This window comes from Callorhinus ursinus, unplaced genomic scaffold (genome assembly GCF_003265705.2).
Source record: "Callorhinus ursinus isolate GAN/ISIS: 27379988/994484 unplaced genomic scaffold, GSC_fseal_2.0 scaffold39, whole genome shotgun sequence".
Taxonomy (NCBI): Eukaryota; Metazoa; Chordata; class Mammalia; order Carnivora; family Otariidae; genus Callorhinus; species Callorhinus ursinus.
In genome coordinates, this window is record NW_027397101.1 from 16,717,926 (window position 1) to 16,739,884 (window position 21,959).

Consider the following 21,959-nt stretch of genomic DNA (forward strand, 5'->3'; position numbering starts at 1 on the left):
ATTTTGCGTTAAAAATTTGCCTAAATGCTTTTTAAAACAAAGTGAGTATATTAAATTGGACATCTTATATCCTTTATTTCGGCCTAGTTGGAAGAAAAATCTCAGTGGCTTATGTTGGTGCTCCAGATTATGAGGGAAAGTAGAATGCCATATATTGTCCATAATTTTGCTATCTTTGATTCTTCTATTTTAAAAATCAGTGCTGCTAAGGGCTATGGCAAGAGTAGATTTTAATGCAAAGTTAACACTACCAGAATAAGGCATTCCCAGAAAATAATTAATGGTACATTTTGAACACCTCTGCCAATTATAAACACAAGCATATTTTAATTAACCAATAAGTAGTTATTGGTTACCAATTAATGCAGGGCTTTGTGGGAGAAACAAGTATAAGACATGTACTAAATCCATTACAAATATCGAGTGGTACTCAATACGCCCTTTAGAATACCCCCTTCGTGACAGCCAAATGTGTCTGAAGAACATTTGAAGATGGACAAGAACAACCATGGGGCATTTTATTTTGCAAATTTTTAAAAAAGCAATTTTCTAAGAACAAAAGGACTGCATCTGGCTTAGCAAATTTATAAAGATAGTGCTGTACTGCCCTCATTTTTTTTTATTGTAGTTCAAGACTTCTTCCCACAATAGCTTATTGTGCACATTACAAAGTCTTCAGGGTCTTCAGAATTAAAGTGACAGAGTTTTTTTTTAAGCACACTTGAGAATGGATCATTCTTCCTTACTCTTAATAAAATATGCCCTCACAGACTTCTCCAATAATTCTAGTCATCTTGACAAAAGAAAATCACCAAGACAATACAACGATTTTACAAAGAGAAAGAATGACAGTTTCCCTTCTACTTTTCAAAAATGTTTTATAATATGATTTCAGATTGCCTTTATTCAATACGCTGAAAGAGGAATCAATTTTTACAAAGTGACACTCTCTATAATAAAGAACACCTACACTTCTCAACAACACACCCATTCCCACACATTCACAATGTATTATTACCATTAGAATCTTTTCCAGAATAATTTTCTCAAGAGGAAAATATGGCTTTGTTTAAAACAAACTGACAATACCAGTTAAACAAGCAGTAAAACAGAAAGGGTCAAGGGTTTGGTTTTTATTCTTATTTCTGCAAGTCTGGTGAAAGTTCTTGCTTTCACTAATGAGACTGATATTCTGCCTATCAATATTTCATTTATCTAACAAATATCTTGTGTGTCCCTACTATGCACCAGGGTGCTGGTTACATAATAGCCCAAATCCATAAGGTCCCTGCCCTCACAGAGCAGATGGATTTAAACAATGAATCCCACAAACAAGTACGTAACTATTTATTATGAGAACAATGAAGGAACACTACTGGGGGTCAGGAGAGGAAAATAGGAAGACCGAACTTAGATTGGAATTAATCATTGTAGGCTGGGGCTTGAAAGAAGCCCCCAAATTTGCGAGATGAAGAGCTAGAAGACAAGAATCCCAGAGGGCGTGTCTGAGAGGAAGGTCTTGGGTTTTGCCTTCCCAAATATTAACAAAACAGCAAGCTAAAGTGCAAGAAACAACAGCAAGGAAAGGGGACTGCCCCTCATGAGAGGATTCTGATTTTCACCTAAGAGGAGTGGCAAGTTACTGAAAGACTTAAGCAAAAGAGTAATACCACGTTATTATGTTTTATAGACATTTTATGTACTGTTTGAAGAATAGATTTGGAAGGCCTGGGGGATGGGGGGGTGGGGGAGTGCGGGGGGGGGGCATCTCAGAGCCAAAATTCTCCAGCTGATTTTCAGATTCTTCCGCAAAATGACCCATCACCTCTCCTTACTTCCTTCTATACAGTGTCCAGCCACACAGTACAACACATCATTGTGAATCTTACTCACACAGCGTTTGGCTATGGTCTTCTCTCTGACTACTCTGCTCCCTTCTTTACCAGTTAAAAACCTCAACAGGCTAAAGGAGACCCACCTGACTCAAAGTCCAATGCCTCCATGAAGATTTTTCACTACTTTTTTTTCTAGTGAAATATATATATATATTTTTTAAGTAGGTGCTACACCCAGCCTGGAGCCTATAACATGGGGCTTCAACTCACCACCCTGAGATCAAGACCTGAGCTGAGATCTGGAGTCAGCTGCTTAACCAACTGAGTCACCCGATGCCCCCTGCACCCAGGCGCCCTGTTTCAAATGTGCAACAGCAAATAAGTCCTGAATAAAGAACTGATTTTGACTTGAACTGCCTATGCTTCAGTTGTTTGCTTCCTGAAATAACCTAGTATACAGCTACTCAGCCTCAGAAACATGCACTCGAGTCACGGGCTAAAAACCACTGGTAAAGAGATTTTTCTTTTTACATTTTTAGTAAACTGTAAAATTTGATTTAAAAGACAATTTTCAATTATTTTTTGTGCTGTTGATATAAATCGTATTTGCACACATACATACCAACAAGACATCGCAGTTAGTTAATTCTTTTTATTTCCATGCTCACTAATCTCTCGCTAGTTGCGGCGAAAAGGCATGAGGATGTCTGATGAAATATATTTGACCCGACAAGACTTTAAGAATGAAAAAGAGCTAAGTCTGAATTTAGAGAGCCAAACAATACCTATAAAGTTATATTTTTCACCCGAAGCTGCCCTACAGTTTCATCTAGAAGGAACAACCAGATTGACTCAGACACGAAGTTTGTTATATTACACTTGAATTTATTGTTTATGCTGTACCCACTTCCAAAGGGAATTATGACTTCCTTTAAATGGGAATAGTCAGTAACTATCCCCTGCAACCTGCTGGAAGTGTGGCTCCTCCCTGAAACACCCCATACAGAGTAGCAGACTGATCTAATGGACTCAGACCCTGCAATTTGGCTGCAATCCGGTCAACAAATGCAGACAAACCATAATCGGTCACATGCACAATTGGGGGTTCTAAAACATTATTCTGTCTGGGAGAAAAAGCCCAACACGGGAAATAAGGGATTTTTATAACTTTGATGACACGTGACTAATGCAGTATCTTCAAAATAATTTTACTGCAATCATTTTAGGAAGAAAATATCACCCATATTGACTCAATGATGAAATTTTGACTAAAGGAAACTTCTGAAACAAGCTGACATTTTAGTCTGATGTCCCCAGAGGAATCAGGTCATCACTTACCTTGATCTCTTTCGTGCCATGTTCGGCTTCCAGCAGCTGGTGAATTCGGAGACGGATAGAAGTCTCCTGTAGGACTTGGTTCCATATTTTCATCTATGGATATAGTTTTGGGTCTTTTGCTGTTAAAATATGACAACAGTTGCATTAATGGGATGTCTAAGGGGGTGTGTAGCAGGTGAAAGTATATAATTTGAGAAGATTCTTAGTATGAAAATTTCCAAAAACACAAGTAATAGCATCTCAGAATCATTTCTGAAATAATGGAGAGTATTCCAGACTTCAAAAGAAGTAGCAAACACTTCTAGTTGTATATGTCATTTATTACACTTATACCTGTACCTGCCTAACGATAGGGTGCTTATTATATTTACCTTTTGAAATGTGTTTTCAAAGAAACTTCTGTAGTAAAAAGTGAATTTTTGGTGTGATATGTGTACTAACTTTAAAATTATTAAGATTGCATCTGACTCTTATCATTATTATCAATGCTAATAATATATATTAGCATAGCGCTTGCCATACCAATGTAATTCTTTCATACTAATTCAAACATAAGGCGAAGGAGTCCGTAGAACATGAGCTTTGGAGTGGAACCAGCCTAGTAGCAAATCTTGACTAGTCCACTCACTATTTCTTAAGAGTAAGCTCCTTAACCTTTCTAAACTCAGTTTAATCATTTGTAAAATGGAAATAATAAAACCTAGTTCAAAGAGGAGTGGTTGAGAGGATTAAATGTAAAGCTCTTAGTTAAGTGGCTGGCATTTAGAAGATACTTATTAAGTAGTAATTATTATTAGTAACCATATAATTAATAATATAAAAATTTTTGTAGGACTTTATTGATTTTAAATTATTTCATATATTCTTTATATTTTTTCTAAAAAATTAGGTTATGATCTTTTATTCTCAAGAAAATAGGTCATTGCCAAATTCAAACAAACAGTATACTTTTATTTTTTTTAAAGATTTTATTTATTTATTTGACAGAGAGAGACACAGCGAAAGAGGGAACACAAGCAGGGGGAGTGGGAGAGGGAGAAGCAGGCTTCCTGACGAGCAGGGAGCCCGATGCAGGGCTTGATACCAGGACCCTGGGATCATGACCTGAGCCAAAGGCAGATGCTTAATGACCGAGCCATCCAGGCGCCCCAAAACAGTATACTTTTAGAATAATACATTTAGGGACGCCTGGATGGCTCAGTTGGTTGAGTCCGACTTCTGATTTTGGCTCAGGCCATGATCTTAGGGTCGTGAGACTGAGCCTTGCATTTGGCTCCATGCTGGGTGTGGAGCCTGCTTAAGATTCTCTCAATAAATAAATAAATAAACAAACAAACAAACAGATAAATAAAACAATTTAATAAAGAAAACATGGCTCAACCCAGTTATTAAGAAAAGTGAATATTTAGGGCAGAGATTAAAAAGCTATGTCATGGGGGCACCTGGGTGGCTCAGTTGGTTAAGTGTCTGACTCTTGATTTCGGCTCAGGTCATGATCTCAAGGTTGTGGGATCAAGCTCTGTGTTGAGCTCTGTGCTGGACATATAGCCTGCTTAAGATTCTCTCTCTCCCTCCCCAAACCGCCCACCCTCCCATCCATGTGCTCAAAAATAAATAAATAAATTAATTAAAATTAAAAGCTATGTCATGGCATAGGCCATCTTGCATGATATACTCCTACATATATTCTCATCAATACCCTATTAAACAGTCAATTATGACTATGAAAATGGATTCTTTTCCTTAAATTAAAAAAAAAGAAAAACCTTATGTACATCTCTACAGGTAAAAATCAAAGAGAGATATCTTCTGAATTAATTTTGTGCAGTGATAATAAATACGTCATAGGATTTCAGAGTTGGAACTGACTTCCTAAGTCCTATCCGTAAATCAGTCCTCCCTTTTCTTACAAGTGGGGATACAAATTCGGAGAAATTCAGTGAATTCCCAGGGCATGTTAGTGGAAGCAGTCTGCCACAAAGTAAGGACTTCTGACTTCCAAGACCGTGTTCTTTTTGCTGCACTGTTTCCAAATCCTAGAAGCCTGTATACATCTGGAATCCTAGAAGCATGGGTACGTATTCACAGAGGCACTTGTGATTAATATTTGACTCACAACTCCCAGAGTATTAACATGATGTAGAAGATAGCAGTTTTTATCCATGCGAAACCACAATGGGAGTAAATAATAGTCCTTTAATTTATTCCTATGGTATCCAAAGTTAGAATGCATGGTTTTTTTAAACTCTCCTTTAATCTAATTCTCTCAGCTGTGAATCAGTAGTAAATATGTACGGAAGACTTAAACTGAGAGAGAAAAGTTTTTCATAAGGAAATAATAGAGAAATGTTTTTGAAACCTTCTAATGGCATAACATCTGAAACCAAATGACTATGAAGAAAGATCTGTGTTGACAACATACTGATCCATCAGACCAAATAGAAACCTACTATTCATATTTCAAATTTAGAAAAACTAAAGCATTTTTTAAGACCCAACCATGTCATAGACAATCTGAGTGACAATAAACCAAATTACTTTGCTATGTAACTTGACTATATGAAGACACAGTTTGACCATAAATGATATAAAATTGAACTTAGTTAATAAACATAAAAAGTGCACAGCCCCAAAATTAATTCAAATGCAATTGACTTTCATTATTGAGAAGAGGATAGGAAAATAATTACCCAGATATTCTTTTATTCTTAAAAAAATGGGTATTATAAAATGCAATGTTTTGCTCTGCAATTCATGTACACTCTTACCTTTGATCATGGGCATATGTAATGCTCTGAAAGTCAGATGGATCTTCATGTACTGAAGATCCAGCTTAAAAAAAACCCAATAAAGCTATAATATTTATTCATCTTAGTTCTCAGTAACTCAGTCCTCTTCTAGCACCCAATGACAGTGGAACATATCATTATTAAATCCTGCACCAACAACTTTCCAAGCTATTTATCCCTCATTTAAATAGAAAACCTCTTTTTAAACTCCTGTGGGATTCAAAGTTACAATCAGAAAGTCAAGAGAGAAAAGTGAGAATGTTAACAGGGAACTAAAAAGTACAGTAACCTCACTGTAGCTCTCCCCCCTCAAAGGCTGGTCAAACCAAATCTCAGAGCAGGTAATACTTTCATTGGTGACGAAGAATCAACTAAATTATTAAAAAAATACCGACTCACTGAGGACATTAGCAAAGTGTGGCCTAGAATAAGACCTTTACTTTTAAGGTTAAGTAGATGACACATTTTATTTTGCACGTTTTATTATACCCAGCTTGGATGTGATGGTAGGGTAGAAATTACCAGGATGGATCAATCTATAGACAAGGGCTCTCTGCCATGACAACACTGCTTTTAAGTCACTAAAAGATTTAGTGAACTTGTAAAATTCTAATATTTCATAGAAAAGAATAAAATCATATTCATATTTTATATGAAGGGAATATAATTCCCTTGTCCCACCCCAAAGATGTTTTTAATGTTTTGAACAATTCCATTTAATTTTCAAATAAAATAAATTTAACCAGGTAAGAGTAAAAATTTATGTAGAATCAGCAAAAATTCTTGAACTCTTGGCTTTGTTTCCCCGATCGCTTTATCTGACTACCTATCTGCATATCTACCTCTCCACCCAGCTGCTTATAGACTGAGAACAAGTGCAACTCCTCTTTCAGTTACCTGCTTGGTGGAGAAGACAGTGACCTCTGAAGATTGACCCCCGAGTTCATGTCATGATAGTAGGGCTGGCTCGGGATTTCTCCAATTGGGAAGTTGACTCCAGTTCCCTGGGTTATGGGCGCTGAGGAATAAAACAGAAAGAAACATCAGGAATGACTTTTACACTGGTCATCTCTATTTCAATGTAATAATCTGGTATGTTCCACGCCTCTGGGCAAACTCTCTTTATCCTGAGACTCTAATACCAACCGTCCACCAGGGTACGACTTGGAGACCTCCTCAGGACGCCAGTGTTCAAGTCTGGAAACTTGAGGCACTCAGACTATAATCATTGGTTACCGCTTCCCCTATTCCCACTCTCCAACCTTCTTCACTCACTCCTTTGTATTAGTTTTTACTACATCTGTCACCACACTAGTCTATAGATGCGTCAGAGGAAACGACATGTTTCCTATTGCTCAGCACCAAACAAGGTGCTTTGTATTAAGTTGGTTCTTTTTTTTTTTTAAGATTTTATTTATTTGAGAGAGAGAGCATGAGCGGGGGGTGGGGAGAGGGAGAAGCAGGACCCCCCCACCCCCACCCCAAGCAGGGAGCCCAACGAAGGGCTCAATCCCAGGACCCTGGGATCATGACCTGAGCCGAAGGCAGATATTTAATCGACTGAGCCACCCAGGTGCCCTCTAAGTTGGTTCTCAAAAACCAAATCGCTGTTAATGAAATTAGAATATTAACATGGTAAAACGCATTAGAAATCATATGAATAATTACTTGGTATAACGAATTCTTTTTTTTAATTTTTTTATTGTTATGTTAATCACCATGTATCATCATTAGTTTTTGGTATAACGAATTCTTATATTAGGACAGGTACACAAGTAAAGTTGACAAATGTGAAGTAAGAGCCAAGTTTTTGTTTTCCCCAAATACATATTCAAGTTCAATATATGAATAGTTAAGTGTGGCTTTACTCAATAGTCATGATTTAAAAAAAAAAAGTTTGTATGCCCAGCTTTATAACAATCACTTATAATGTATTCATGAAAAAAAATTAAAAATAAATAATTTATTAAAAAATAAAAATAAAATGTACTCATGGAGTTTTATACTTTAAAGTATTATTTTGTAAATCAAGAAATCTTTTTGACTCTGCTGATATAGTATGAACTGAGATTCTTGTATGTAAAAGTTTTGGTTTTTGTATAATGGTTTACATCTATTCAAATTTAAAAAAAATTGTTTCTGGACATCTTGAATAGATTCGTGAGGCAGCATGTTGTATTAGAAGGGGTAGAGTCTTGGGAGGTAGCCATTTATAGTTTGAACTCTCTCTGCCGCTTCTGAGTTATGTGCCTCAGTTTCCCAAGCTACAAAATGAGAATACCAGTCACCTACCCCGTATGATTATTTTGAAGATGAAATAAGATAAGGAGTAATAAGGAGTGATAAAAGCCCAGCATCGTGCCTACTGCATAATAGTTATTCACCAAACGTGAGATCCGTCTCTCCTTGATTTCTTCCCCACATCTCTTCCCTGGCAGCCTGGAGTGGTTAGCAAAGGGTGAACAGTTCAAACCATGCTAAAAGCAGACAAAGAGTTATAAATGAACCTATTTGTTGAAAGTCTGTTCCTTCAACAAGTTGTTTGTGTCCATTACTGGCAGGTGCTGCAAGGGATACAAAATAGTCTAAGATAGTTCCTGTCCTTAACAAAACAGATTGGGTAACAAGCTGGGTAAACAAAACACTCCTGAAAAAATAGAAATATCAGCATAATGCTGATTATAATGGAACAGCCCAAGTGAATGACAGCACCAATAAATGCTACGGGATTTCATGGGAAGAAGAACCCAATACAGGCTTGAATGATCCAAGAACTCTCTGGAGAACCCAGAGCTTGCACTGGACTTTGGAGAATGAGTAAGATCTTAAGGGGAGGTCATTCTCAAAAGGGGTTTCTACAAGAGCAATATCTCGGGCAGAGATAATATGCAAGGAGAGACCAGGCAGGTTGGTGTCAAAGGACAGTGCTGAAGAATTAGTGTCTTGCTTTACCTTTTTTTATCCGGCCTTCAAAAGCTCTAATGAGAGAAAGTGTGTCCTGGGGCTATGGCAACAAAACTCTAGAGCCCTTGTGATTCACTCTAAGAACATACAGTCTACTTAATTTTCCTCTCTTCCAACTGCTTCAAACTGAATACACGATTCCAAAAGGACTGCAGATTTTCAGGGAATTTTTCTTCCCCAGAATTTTGATGTGTTCACTACATGTGTTCGCTGTCAGCTGAATTGTATGTCAATAGCAGGTCGGTCAAGATTTACTTAAAATATTTTTAAGAAAGTATGATTAGGAAGCACATGTGTTATTGCAGAGAAGTAATCAAAGAATATACAATGAATCTCTCTCTTCCCCTATTAAAAATTAAATCAATATATACAAGATTAGTCTCAGCTCCAAACTTCTGGAGTTTATGCCTTCTATTAAATTATTCTTTTTATATAATGTACTTTAACTTCATTTTAGTAAGACAGAAAATATTTGTATTCAATGGGTAACTATGCCAAATGGCTTGAATTCTTTGGGCAGCTAAAATGTAACTGTTTGTTGTGGCTTGAGGTACACCGGAGGTTTAAAAAAAAAAAAAGGCAAGGTAAGAAATCCCACAGTAACCACATGCTTTCAAGTCTATTATTAGAACCATGTTCTATGTAACATTGGAAAGCAGGGTATGTGCTAGAAGGAGGCATTTGAGGGACTGGGCGGGGGGGGGGGGGGGGTGGGGATGTCAGTAATCTGTCCAACCTTCTGCAACAGTAATGGATACAATTCAAAGAACTGAATTACTAACAGGAAACTTACAGGTTATAACTTATGTAAAGTACTTGCAATTTATGAAGCTCATGCAACATTTAAGCAAAGATCTGTAGTTTCTCTTTCATGCATATGGCTTAAGAGTCAACACAGATTGCTTGGCCATAAACATACTAGAAGAAATTTATAGTAAAATAATAAAAAAAATCTTTGGAAATTTTGTTTTTCTAAATTCTCTTGCCGAAGGATTATTACAGACTATCAGGACAGCAATCAAAATAATTTATCCACAGATTTATACGTGAGCATTGCAAAAATGTAATGTGCCTTCGGACATTAAAGGGGAGAGTACAAGAAGAAGAGTAGATTATTAATAAACCTGGCCAAATTCTAAAGCAGCACTCACTTAATGTATTTAATAATAAAGAGAGTATGTGAGCATGGCAAGTCTGAAGCTGATATTCCTGTTTAAAAGCCTCTGGAAGAACTTACATCAGATGCAAAGATCAGCGTTAGCACCTCTCCTGGAGAGCTGCAAAGTCTGAAAGCTGCAAATCATGTTTAAGAGGCTGCCAATATCCTCTTAGAAATGAAGCTCCAAAGAACCTCAGATTCTAAGGGTTAGAGGCCAACCCTTAATCTCTCTTATTGTTCTTCTCACTCCAAAAGCTGATCCTAAATCAACTTTCAAAATGGAGATAATATCATTCAACAGAAAGATCACTATCCTAAAACTGAGGAGCTTCATTAGCTAAAGTCAACAGACACATTAGCAGGTCATTTGATAGTCAAACCCTGGAGGCCAGAAACCATTAACATACTGTAAACCCTCAAGAAGTCAGAATTTGTGATATACAGCATAAGGGTCGTGCTGAAGTTTCTGCTTACTTTGCAAACCCGTATTTCATAAACAACGAAGTTCAACTGTGTAAATAAGATTATGATGTGGATATATTAAAACACTTAGGAGAATAACTTCTCAAGCATTTCAGGGCCACCTATTTACATACAGAGTAGAAAATAAATGTTTGCTGAATAAATTAATGAATGAATATAGGTAATATACTAATTACAGATCAGTAATGTGTGTTGTAACAGATAACTTAAAAACCTTAAGGTATCAGTTTAAAAAGAATGAGTAAAGTATATTAAACCTACCTCACTTTTGAACTGTTCTGGAAAGCTGTCTTTTAAATATTTATGTGTAAATTCAGATTTTTCAAAATATCACTCTGGGCTTTTAAAAGTTCTAGGTGGCTGCCCATCTATAGCATCTAGCATGATGTTACCTATAATGAGGAACTGATAGTATTTTCTAACAGATGCCTCTTCGGTCCTTCTCATGAGAAGGAGGAAATATAGCATGAAATTTAGGAAAAGACAAATTTAAACAAATAATGTTATAATGTCTCATAACTGTAGCAGAACAGTGTAGGGAAAACATCCCCCCCACACACACAGCACCACTCCCCACTTTCAAATTCCCCCTTCCTTACATGATGCCAGAAAGTGGTAGTGAGTAAGTCAGGCACGTTCCTTTCCAAATTAAAAATAAACACAGAAAACTTTCAAATGTCAGAGGCCTTCCATACCACATTATTGATTGGGAAAAACATGCAAGGCTCATGGCAGAATGGAGAAGACCATCAGAATCCTCCTCTTCAGCAAACATGAACCCTAGAGTTTCTGGGATATAGGGTATTAGGTTTTGGTCTCCTGCACTGCCCTAAGTAAACAGATCCATGACAGAAGTCTTTGGGGCATGTATTTATCTACCGCGGAATACGACAGAAAGCATAAGTTACTGAAGGTCTTAAATGTTCATGCATACAACTCCCTGAGATACATGCTATTTGCACTGGCCACTCTAGAAAGAGGAACTCTTTAAGAAAGTCTGATTGGAAAGACACAGTCACCTCCCAGCTGGGGGATTACTTCACTGACCACAACTCTAACTCACTACCTAAACTTACCCTCAGTAACTTGCTTTGTTCTTTTGGGATCACCATAATTCCTGTTCAGGATTTCTGAATTTGACCCAGATGAAAAACACAACTTAAACAAGGACTGAACGCCACTACATCATCTGAGTAACATCATTCCAAACGGCAACGCTCTCTAACAAAATGTCAGGTAAAAATATAGCCTTCAAAATTACATAAATAAGCTAAATCAAAGAGAACAAGAAGAAATGAGTCACCTCCTTTAACATGATGAATGCCTTAAGAGCCACATCTTAGGTATATATGTACACACTAGTAATACGTAAAAGACTTAAGTCCATAAACTACTCCCTTGCTTAGGTAGCTGGCCAGGTGAACTTAACCCAAGAAAAATTTCATCCGGGCTGTCAAGAATGGTGTCTCAGGTGAGGTGGCCAGTTAAAACAATTGGACATTGTTTTGGATCACAATAGCTTTCTATCTATATCCAAACTACAATCTGCAAAGTTAATTTCTGCATCCCTCTACACTCTGCATGTTAGTGTGTATATCCTGTACATCTCCAAGCCCCCACCAAAACGTTAGTAAAATGAAAAAGCACTTATCTACAGGAAACTTATGTGGGTTATCATAACAACATGGAGTACATTTAATTAATCACACTTCCTTTGATATAAATGACCATCTATGGTCACAGAGAGAACAGTGAATTAAATGACTACCAATAACACAGCAATCAGAACAAACCCCCAATTATTTTTGTACTACAAAAGTTTGATGATCTAAAGGCAAATATATTAGAAAATCCGACAAAATATATCCACTTATGATTTCATCAAAAAGATGGAAATTTTAAAACTCAAATGTTCCCAGTAAGTGGTTATTCTTAATACTGTGTTGAAGGTTCAAAGTAGAAAATATTTTAAATCATACTGTATAATTAAATAGTAACAAAACAATTAACTTACTTCTGGATACCCTCACAAGTTCGGACACATTGAAGACTCCAGATTTTACAAAACTATCCTCCAGGTAACCTGAAAATAAATATCAAGAGGAAAAAGATCAGCATAAGCAGGAAACAAATAAATGATTAAATGCTAGGATTTGTTCAAGTGTTTTGAAACCAAAGGTTAGAAAAAAACCAAGTGTGCTTGTAACAAACACAAGTAAAAGCAAAACTCTTTGAATGCAATCCGGGGTCTGTTTAAACAAAAGTAAGAAGTTGAGATGCCAAATAATTTCCTAGGGAAATTTTTTCCCCACTTGCTAAATGTACAGGGCAACTGGAATGGTTTTATTTGCCACGGCTCACGCATAGAGAATGAAGACTCAGGGGTTCTTACCGAATGCATTCAGCCCGGTAGCACCTGGTAGACTAAAGTCTACCCATTTATAAAAAAGAAAGAAAGAAAAAGGAAAACCACAACCACAATTAGAACCTTGTTGGAATTACTTCAAAGATTTCTTGAAACCACTGTTCTTTCACAAATCCTTCCCTGATTAAAGAAAAGCGAACTGCTGTTAGCAGCACTCCCCCACCCTTGTTTCAAGGTCATGAATCACACAAAAGCAGAACTTGCACGTACAGCAAATACTTTGCATAGACCTATTTCCACGCACCTTTGCTATACCTCACGTGATTCCACTGCCCTCTCACTCTTGCTACTACTTCCTTGGACTCCCTTCATTTCGAGAACTGCATACTTTTTCTAGCAAACGGTGATAAATCCAGGCCTCCAGGAAAGCCACGTGACCCTTCCGTGACATCCAAGTGCAGGGTCCACAGTGACTGTGGCCCACTGTTCGAGAGCCTGAGTTAAGTTCTGTGCTGTCTGGGATCTGGTCAAGCTGTGTCCAGAATTAGAAATGAGGACTCCCACAAATACCCAGTCACCTCCCCAGCTTCTCATTGATGTGCAGGAGGTGTGCTGAGGGCAAAGAGGGACAGAAAGCAGGAGGAGGGATATGGTTACTCTCTGCTTCCCAGGAAGAGAATAAGAAAAGCCCAAAAACCCTCAGAATGCAAATGTTTCCAGGAAAACAAACTCTAGATTCTAAGAACCGGCAACTGGATCAGATGTTACATCAAGTTTTGAGGCTAACCAGGGGATTCGATTCAGGACAGGACTGTGAGTCATACGTGGCTTAGTTCTCAAGTCAGGGAGCTGGAATTTGACACCCAACCACACTTTATCAGTGTGGAATCCTGATCATGTTATTAGACTCCTGGTGTCTCAGACTCCTCATTTAAAAACTAGAGATAATTGGGGTGCCTGGGTGGCTCAGTCAGTTGGGCGGCTGCCTTCGGCTCGGGTCGTGATCCCGGGCTCCTGGGATGGAGCCCCGCGTCGGGCTCCCTGCTCAGCGGGGGGCCTACTTCTCCTTCTCCCTCTGCCTGCCGCTCTGCCTACTTGTGCTCTCTCTCTCTATCTCTCTGTCAAATGGATAAATAAAATCTTTTAAATAAATAAATAAATAAAAACTAGAGATAATAAAATTATTATGAATAAGTGAGACAAAAACATAAAATCCATAGTAGGCACTGATTAAATGTTCCCAATGAGTTAGGATTGGCCAGTGGGGTCACCAGTCACCCATACTTTGAATTACGCATGCTGGATTCCAGATGGTCTCAAATTATGTGTAAATCTTTATTTAGCAATTTTACCAGAACAAAAGCTGCCACACTACTTTTTAACTGTACATAGCATGAAAAGACAGAAAATCATTCAATGAGCTTCTATGCTTTACTGTTGTGAACTGAGGCGCCATGCTTGTCTGAACACTATTATACCCATCGATTACCTTCTTTAGAAACAGAACAAAAGAAAGAGTGTGAAGGAATTATGAGATCTCAGCTGGTGATAAAACTTAGGTATCATATTAAGTCCTACTTGGAAAAAATAGACATTTTTAAGAGGGTAACGACAAAATGTCCCCATTTGATGTACCCATATTTTAAGAAACTCCTACTTTTCAAGCAACTTAGCTTTTCACCAGGTTGAATGCGTTTCAGTGATTATTGAGAAACTTTTAGGTAGCCTACACTGTACAAGGTACTTAAAGCCATGAAGACAAAAAAGGGACTTTGAGTCCCTTTGTGTGGTTGCGGGGAAAGATATTTTCAATTTTCTGAAGCATGGTAGGTTATCATTGTATAAAACAACAACAAATGCAATACACATCTTTGTAAAGTATAACAAATTATACTTTATATACAGTAAATATAAAATTTTATACTTGGCAAATACATTAAATATGAAGACCTTATTTATCTTGATGGCAGCTCATATACTTAACCAATCAGACAAGATTATTTGTCCTCACCCAACTGTACTCTGTAAATGCCTGCCCTCCTACCTTTCTCATGCAGTTCCCTCTCTCTCGGCATATTCTGTCTTCATCCTGCAATGTCCAGCTCAACCACCATCCACTCTGTAACCCGTTCCTCTACCCTCCTCCTCCAATCCCTGCACCAGCCAGAAATGATCTCTTTCTTCTGAATTCACAGGGCACCTGGTCTGTACTCATTTACATCACTGTACACATTCAAGTGTCCAGGATATCTGTTTTCAAGTCTTGTGTTCCTTATTGGATTATCAGCTCCTTTATTTGGGAGAGTGACTGGGGACTCTCCCTTAACAACCAACTCAGCGCCTATATATATACTAACCACTAAATCAATGCTTACAAAGAACAAAATTTTAAATTTTAACCTTTTGGAACAGGGTCATAAATAAGCGTCTTAGTAATTGTGTAACAATATAGGTATGGATGGCTTAAGGTTGAAGGATAACTATACTGACTCCTGTTAGTCCCTGGAACTCATCTGCTGAGGAGTTTATTCAGGCTTTTGGGTAGATGGGGAAAGAATGATGATCAGATGACTTTGTTATGTACTAGTGTACAACTTTAGACATTTGGTACAAAGTAACTACCAAGAAACTAGAAGTGTTTAAAGGATCAGAGTTCAAATAAACATATTTGTAAAATAAATTGATGAGTGAGTGACTAGGGAACATTTCAATATATTTATGTAAATTAAATCATGTATCATACGTAATAACATTTTAATATGTAGATATTATCTGAAGTTCATTTCCTTATCACTCCAGTGAGTAGTCAAGGCTCCATCTGCTTCGTCATACTCATGAAGATGGAATGGTGAGCGGACCTCAGGAGCCGAATCATACCGGTGGGAGGAGGCCCCTCAAACTAATCCTACTAGCGGAAGACAGGCAGTCACACAGAGGCAGATACAATGCCTATCTCATAGAAAAGGGAAAGCAATCCGGAATGTAGCAGGGTGCTTCTCCATCCCTCACCTCAAGTTCCGAGGAATCTGAATCGTCAAGGAAACCTGAAAGAGTTATTTTGCTGAAACTATGAAAGGCACTGCAAATATGTCAGAACTGCTTTGGCACCCACTTGACAAAATGCAACACCCACACGTCCCCCCGGGGCTCCAGTCCTGCATGGAGCATAGTGAGACTTCACAGAAAGGAGGGCCCCCTAGGATGAGCGGTAACGCGCCCCCCCCCCACATGACCTTATGGGAGTGGGGGCTAGGAGGAATCAGGCAACTGGGTAACCTGGGAGAAGCACCCGAAGCAGACGGCTGCCTCCTCCATTCATCTTTGCACACAGCACAGCCTTACGATGGACAGGCATTACCCGAGATGAGGAGGGCAAAGGAAAGAAACAGTGGAGGAGAGAGGACTTGGATAGCTAATAGCATACAAGAAAATATATAAGAAAGAATGCATAAGGACTCTGGCAAAATAACCGGGGAGAATCATGCAGAGTGTCAGGAGCCCTGTCAAAGTACAGAGGATGAGACTCAGCAAAAATGCAGGTTATTACTATTAACACAACCCCATCTGTAACCTCCAGGCTGCTGGGGCCTTCCAGAAGCATGGTTTTCATGTGTTACCTAGACCACTGTGAATCTAAGTAGCTGATACAAAGGCCAACGACTTTAAATCAATTTGGAGACATTCATATAGTGAATTCCCTTCATCTACCAAAGGAAATATGAGCATCTCTTAGGCAGAGCAGCTGCTTAATGGTTACAGAGCAATATTACACAACAGCTTAAGCCAAGAAGCAAAGAACAACTCGGCATTTATGTGATGCTGTATTTACACTACATGTAATGCTTTTTAAAAAATAAAATTGAGTAGGAAATAAAGACCTCTGCAAACTGAAAATTCTCAAAGGCAATATCAAATTATATTATTTTACTTCTTTTTTTATTTTTCTCTAACAAAAGCAACAATAAATCACTACTCAGAAGTTAATATAGTGTTTAACCTCCTTTACAAACAATAACAAAGGGACACAATGGCATATCTAACTGTTAATATCTCAAATTATAATCAGCTCCATTTGAATGTTAAACAACATTTACATAGAAAATCCAAAGGAAAACTGATAACGCTCATTTTTATAGTCTACTGTGTTCTATTCTTGAAATTAAAAAAGAAAAAACCACAGAAAGCAGTTATTAAATTCATGAAAGCTGTCTTCAAGTATTAGAAGGACTGTTAATGTAGATGTTGGATAAGACTTCTGCATAGTTCCAGGAACTGTTTTTTGGCTCAATAACCAGATTTGTCATCCAATAAGAAAAGTCCTAGAAGGGAATGGAAAACCTTGCAAAGGTAGTAACAGCCAACACAGGCCAAGCTACTGCTCTAAGATCTTCAAAAGCATTAATTCACATAATGCTCCTAATTATCCTACTGGTTGTCATGCAAGCGCTCCCATTTTACAGATGAGGAAACTTGTGTCTACAGAGGTAGGGGGTTTCCCAGAGGCAGTAAAGACCCCCCATTAGATTTAAGAATTCTCACTTTGGGTAGGAAACTGAATTAAGAGCACCTCCGAAGCCCACTACAATGCTCAGGTTCCACTTTTTTTTTTTTTTAAGATTTTATTTATTTATTTGAGAGAGAGAGAGAGAGAGAAGAGTGTGCCTGCGCACATGCACAAGCAGGAGGGAGGGGCAGAGGGAGAGGAAGAAACAGGCTCCCTGCTGAGCAGGGAGTCTAGTGCTGGGCTCCATCCCAGGACCCTGGGATCCTGACCTGAGCTGAAGGCAGACACTTAACCCACTGAGCCACCCAGGAGCCCCAAATGTTCCACTTTTTTACAGGGCCCTTTTCCTGTTAGTTTTCTTGCACTGCTTGCTCATTTGGAGAAAGAACAGGACCCCTAGGTATCTCACAGGCATTTTCCAACCTTAGGATTCCAATTGTTCACTTCCTTCCGCAGAGTGTAAAAGACGCCTAAATCCTTTTGTTTATGGATGCAAAGGGAGAGAAGATAAGATTATTTTACACTAGCTCTTTGCCAAACTTCACATAACTTCAGATACCACCACTAACCTACTGGGGATTTTCTGGTAATGGTGTTGTAAGCCATGGCTTTATCTGCAGTTTCTTGACTGATCTGCACTGTCCACAGTTAAGAATGAAGACAGTGATTATGAAATAGACAGAGTAATCATTACAAAGATAATGATTCTCTGTGTAGATACTGACCCTCAGCCTATATAGCCAAGGCTCACATTCCAGTATTAATTTAGAATTAAGTTTATCCTCCACTATGAAATGTCCCTTTGGTAATTTAAGTGATTCAGCAGGACAGCAATTTTCTGACTTTAACACACTCTGATAGTACTATATTAACGTTATTTGTTTTTTTAGTGTTTCCTTCTAGTCCATTAAACTTTTTCCAGCATATATGTAATACATAAAAATATGTATTTTTAAAAATGGAGATCAAATTTAAATGAGTTTGTATCCTGCTTTTTTTCTAATTCACATCGTATCTTTCCTTTAGATTAAACAGTTTTTCAGAAACATGATTTTAATGTCTGTATAATATTACACTGCATGGCTGTACTTTGACCATTCTCTTTTTTTTTGGCATTTTAGGTTATTTCCCATTTTTTTAAATATTATAAACAGAACTGCCATTAACATCCTCGTACACAAATCTTTGTCAGCAATTCTCATGATTTCCTTAGGCTGGAGTTCCCAGAAGTGGAATTACTGGGTCAAAGGACATAAACGTTTTTAAAACTCTTGGTTAAAAACTGTCAAGTTGCTTTCCATAAAGATTTTTGCCAATTTCTTCTCCCTCGGGCAGAATGAGCGTGTCCATGTCACCACCCTGCTGCCACAATTACATATTAGTCATAACAGGGACTTGTTTTAACTGTAGCAAGTTGATAGAGAAAAGATATCATTACATTAATGTCATAATTTTCATTTACTTAATTATAATAAAATTGGATTTTTCAGATATTTATGCATTATTTCTTTGACAAATATGCAAAAATATGTAAAATAGGAATTGTGCTCTCAGAAATATTTTTCTTAATATTAATGACATTTCTTCTAGAGTTTCACAGTTAATGATAATGTTGGCTATTAATTAATAATTTTTTTATCATTGTATATGTTCATTTATTCCTAGTTCTCTCAGATTTTTAAGTGTTCTGATCAGAATGGTTACTGAATACCATTAAATGCTTTTTTGGCATCCTTTTTAAATTTCCTTACAGTATTTATTGTTGTTTTATATTTTACTGAATTCTTAGATTAAATTATCTTTGCTTATCCACACAAGGTAGCTCTTTTAGTTTACTGCTAAATTGGTTTGTTAACAGTTTCTTCTGACTTCTCTCTATGTAGCTAGTATACTTTTCTGGGGATCTCTGTTTCATTTGTGAAGTTTTCATACTAGGGTTACATACATGATTCATAAAATGGTTTGGATGACAGCCATTTTTTATTTTAAAGAAATATGAAAAGTTCGTGAAAGTCTGGAAAAACTCACTGGTAAAACGATCTTCTCATCATCTGTTTCAGAGAAGATTCTAGAAAACTGTGAGTCTTTCATGAATTTGCTCTACTCTTATTTTCTGGTCTTGAGGCAATTTTATTATAATTCTTTCGTATTTTCAAGAAAATCATCAATTCTTTCATATTTTCAAATATATTAGCAGAGATACTTTATGTTTTACTAAGGTTTTTTACAGTACAGTAAAATTAAAATTACTTATATTTTACTGTTATATTATATTAAAATATATTATAATAAAATTGCATTAAGTTATGTGCAAGTATACTGAAAGATCAGCTCTGCCCCTTACTATGTAAACCTAAGGTAGGTTGAGCAACTTTTCCACACCTCACACTTCACTATAATACAGATGATAATCATAGTAACCTATGAGCCAATATGAAAACTGTAATTGTTTTCAAAAAATAATAAAGAGAGATATTTCATTTTAAGAGCAGGGAAAGGGAAGGTAGAACTTCCAAATTAACAAAGAGAAAGCAAAACACAGTGAATAGTAACTTAATCAAACAATAAAACTAAGAACATAAGATGTAAAAATAAATAATATAAGGTAAATAGAACAAATAAAATTAAGCATATCCCATTACAATACAGGTAAGTGGATTGAATTAGCCCATAAAGAACATTAGATCAACTGAAGCAAATAAAATTCAGCTATTTTTAAGGAACACATCAAAGACAAAATGACAACAAGATTAAAAGTTGAAAATAAAATGGTGTGCAAAGAGAAATCAGGCAAATTCCAACAAAATGAGTAAGCAGTGTCAGTTAGTGGTGGTTAAGAGAATTTAAGATGAATTACAATAAACGAGATAAAGAACATTACAAATGGATAAAAGGCATATTTAATAAAGAAGATAAATCATAAACCACTTGTGCACCAAACAATATTGTACAGAAATGCAATAAAACAAAAACTATTAAAATACAAGAAACTTTATAAAAATACAATTGTAGTGAGAATTTTGAATACATTCTCTTTTAGAGTTGAACATGACTATTAGACAATGACTAACTTTATATCATTCAAATACAAAGTATACTTTGTTAGCACATCCGCAGAAATTTTTAAAAATTGATCATGTCCTTGACCAAAGAGAAAACTGTTACTACTCTGTCATCTTTGGTAAATAAGACTAAAAGTAAAAAATGAAAGAGACCAAATTTTCTGAACTACCTGAAAATTAAGAAAATAAGCTATCAATCAAACGGAAAATCAAAAGAAAAATTATGGAAGTATCTAGAAAGCAATGAAAAGAAAAAGGCAAAAGGCAAATTACTTTACCATTGAGAGAAAGAACAGTAAAACAACCCAAGAAAAATTAAAAAGGGAACTAAAGATAAAAGCAGAGATCAATAAAGTAGGAAAAGAAGTATTTAAAACAAAAGAATAAAAGGGAAGAGGTTTTTCTGAGACCAGCAAAACAGAAAAATCATTTGCAAACCTCATTAAGGCAAAAAAGAAAAAGCAAAAATATACAAGAATAGAAGGGAAACATAACCATAGAAACCAAATACATTAAAAAAAATTATAAGAGAATAACACATGCAACTTACTGACCACAACTTCGAAAACTTAAATGGGCAATTACTTACTAAAGTAAAAGTAACCAAAACTGAGCAAAGTGGAAACCTGAATAGACCAATTACCCCTAGTGCAGTGGTTCTCAAAATTTGCTGATCATTGGAACCACCTGGGGTTCTTGAAAAACAACTGTGCTTGGCTTCCACCCTCAGCCATTCTGATTTAATTGGTATGGATGTGTCCTAGACATGAGGATGTTCTAAAATTTCCCCTGGTGATTCACATGTGCAGCAGAGTCCGGGAACCACTGGTTAGCATCTTGCTATTCAAAATGTGGTCCCACAATCAACAGTACTGGCATAACTGGGGAGCTTGTTAGGCACACAGAAGTTCAGGGCCAAGCCCAGACTCTCAAAATCAGAATCTGCAACTTAACAAGGCCACCGGTTATTCCTATGCACTTTAGAATCTGAAAACCCTGGAAGAGAATTGAAAGGTGATTTAAAAACCACCTTTAGAATGGCACCAAGTATAGATAGATGGGTGCACAGCTGGATTTCATCTTTTGCCTAGCCTTTAAATGCCAATGATTTTTACCCTCTCCCAGGCTTTAACAGATGATGACAAATTTCCTTATGAAGAAAGCTCTCTTGTGAGCCTTTATTAGACCAGCAAAACTTAAATGACTAAATTTGCAACTTCCCTCATTCAACCAGGGCAAGCAAACGAAACAACCAAAGACCAAGCATACACATAAATGCAACTTCAAAGATCCTAAATAAAATGAATATATTCGATTCACATATTCGAATTGATTATAACAATGTTATTGAAAGAACAATACATCATTATCATTAGGGTTTTATTCCATGACTGAGTGCAGTTCACCGTTACAAAATCTATCAATACAATAGAGAAAAAAAAAAGGAAAGACACACGACC

General features: G+C 36.9%; 1 protein-coding gene across 8 annotated transcripts in view; it reads right to left on the reverse strand.

Annotated features, from left to right (window-relative positions):
• Positions 1–21,959, reverse strand: part of NFIB (nuclear factor I B) — a 228,990-nt gene that overhangs the window by 52,949 nt on the left and 154,082 nt on the right. For all 8 annotated transcript variants that reach the window (XM_073880803.1, XM_073880802.1, XM_073880801.1 and 5 more), the window contains 3 exons: positions 12,583–12,651; positions 6,860–6,980; positions 3,174–3,292 (listed from right to left, as the gene is read on the reverse strand). In XM_073880803.1, the coding sequence (XP_073736904.1) occupies positions 3,174–3,292; positions 6,860–6,980; positions 12,583–12,651 (309 nt within the window). The remainder of the gene's footprint in view (positions 1–3,173; positions 3,293–6,859; positions 6,981–12,582; positions 12,652–21,959) is intronic.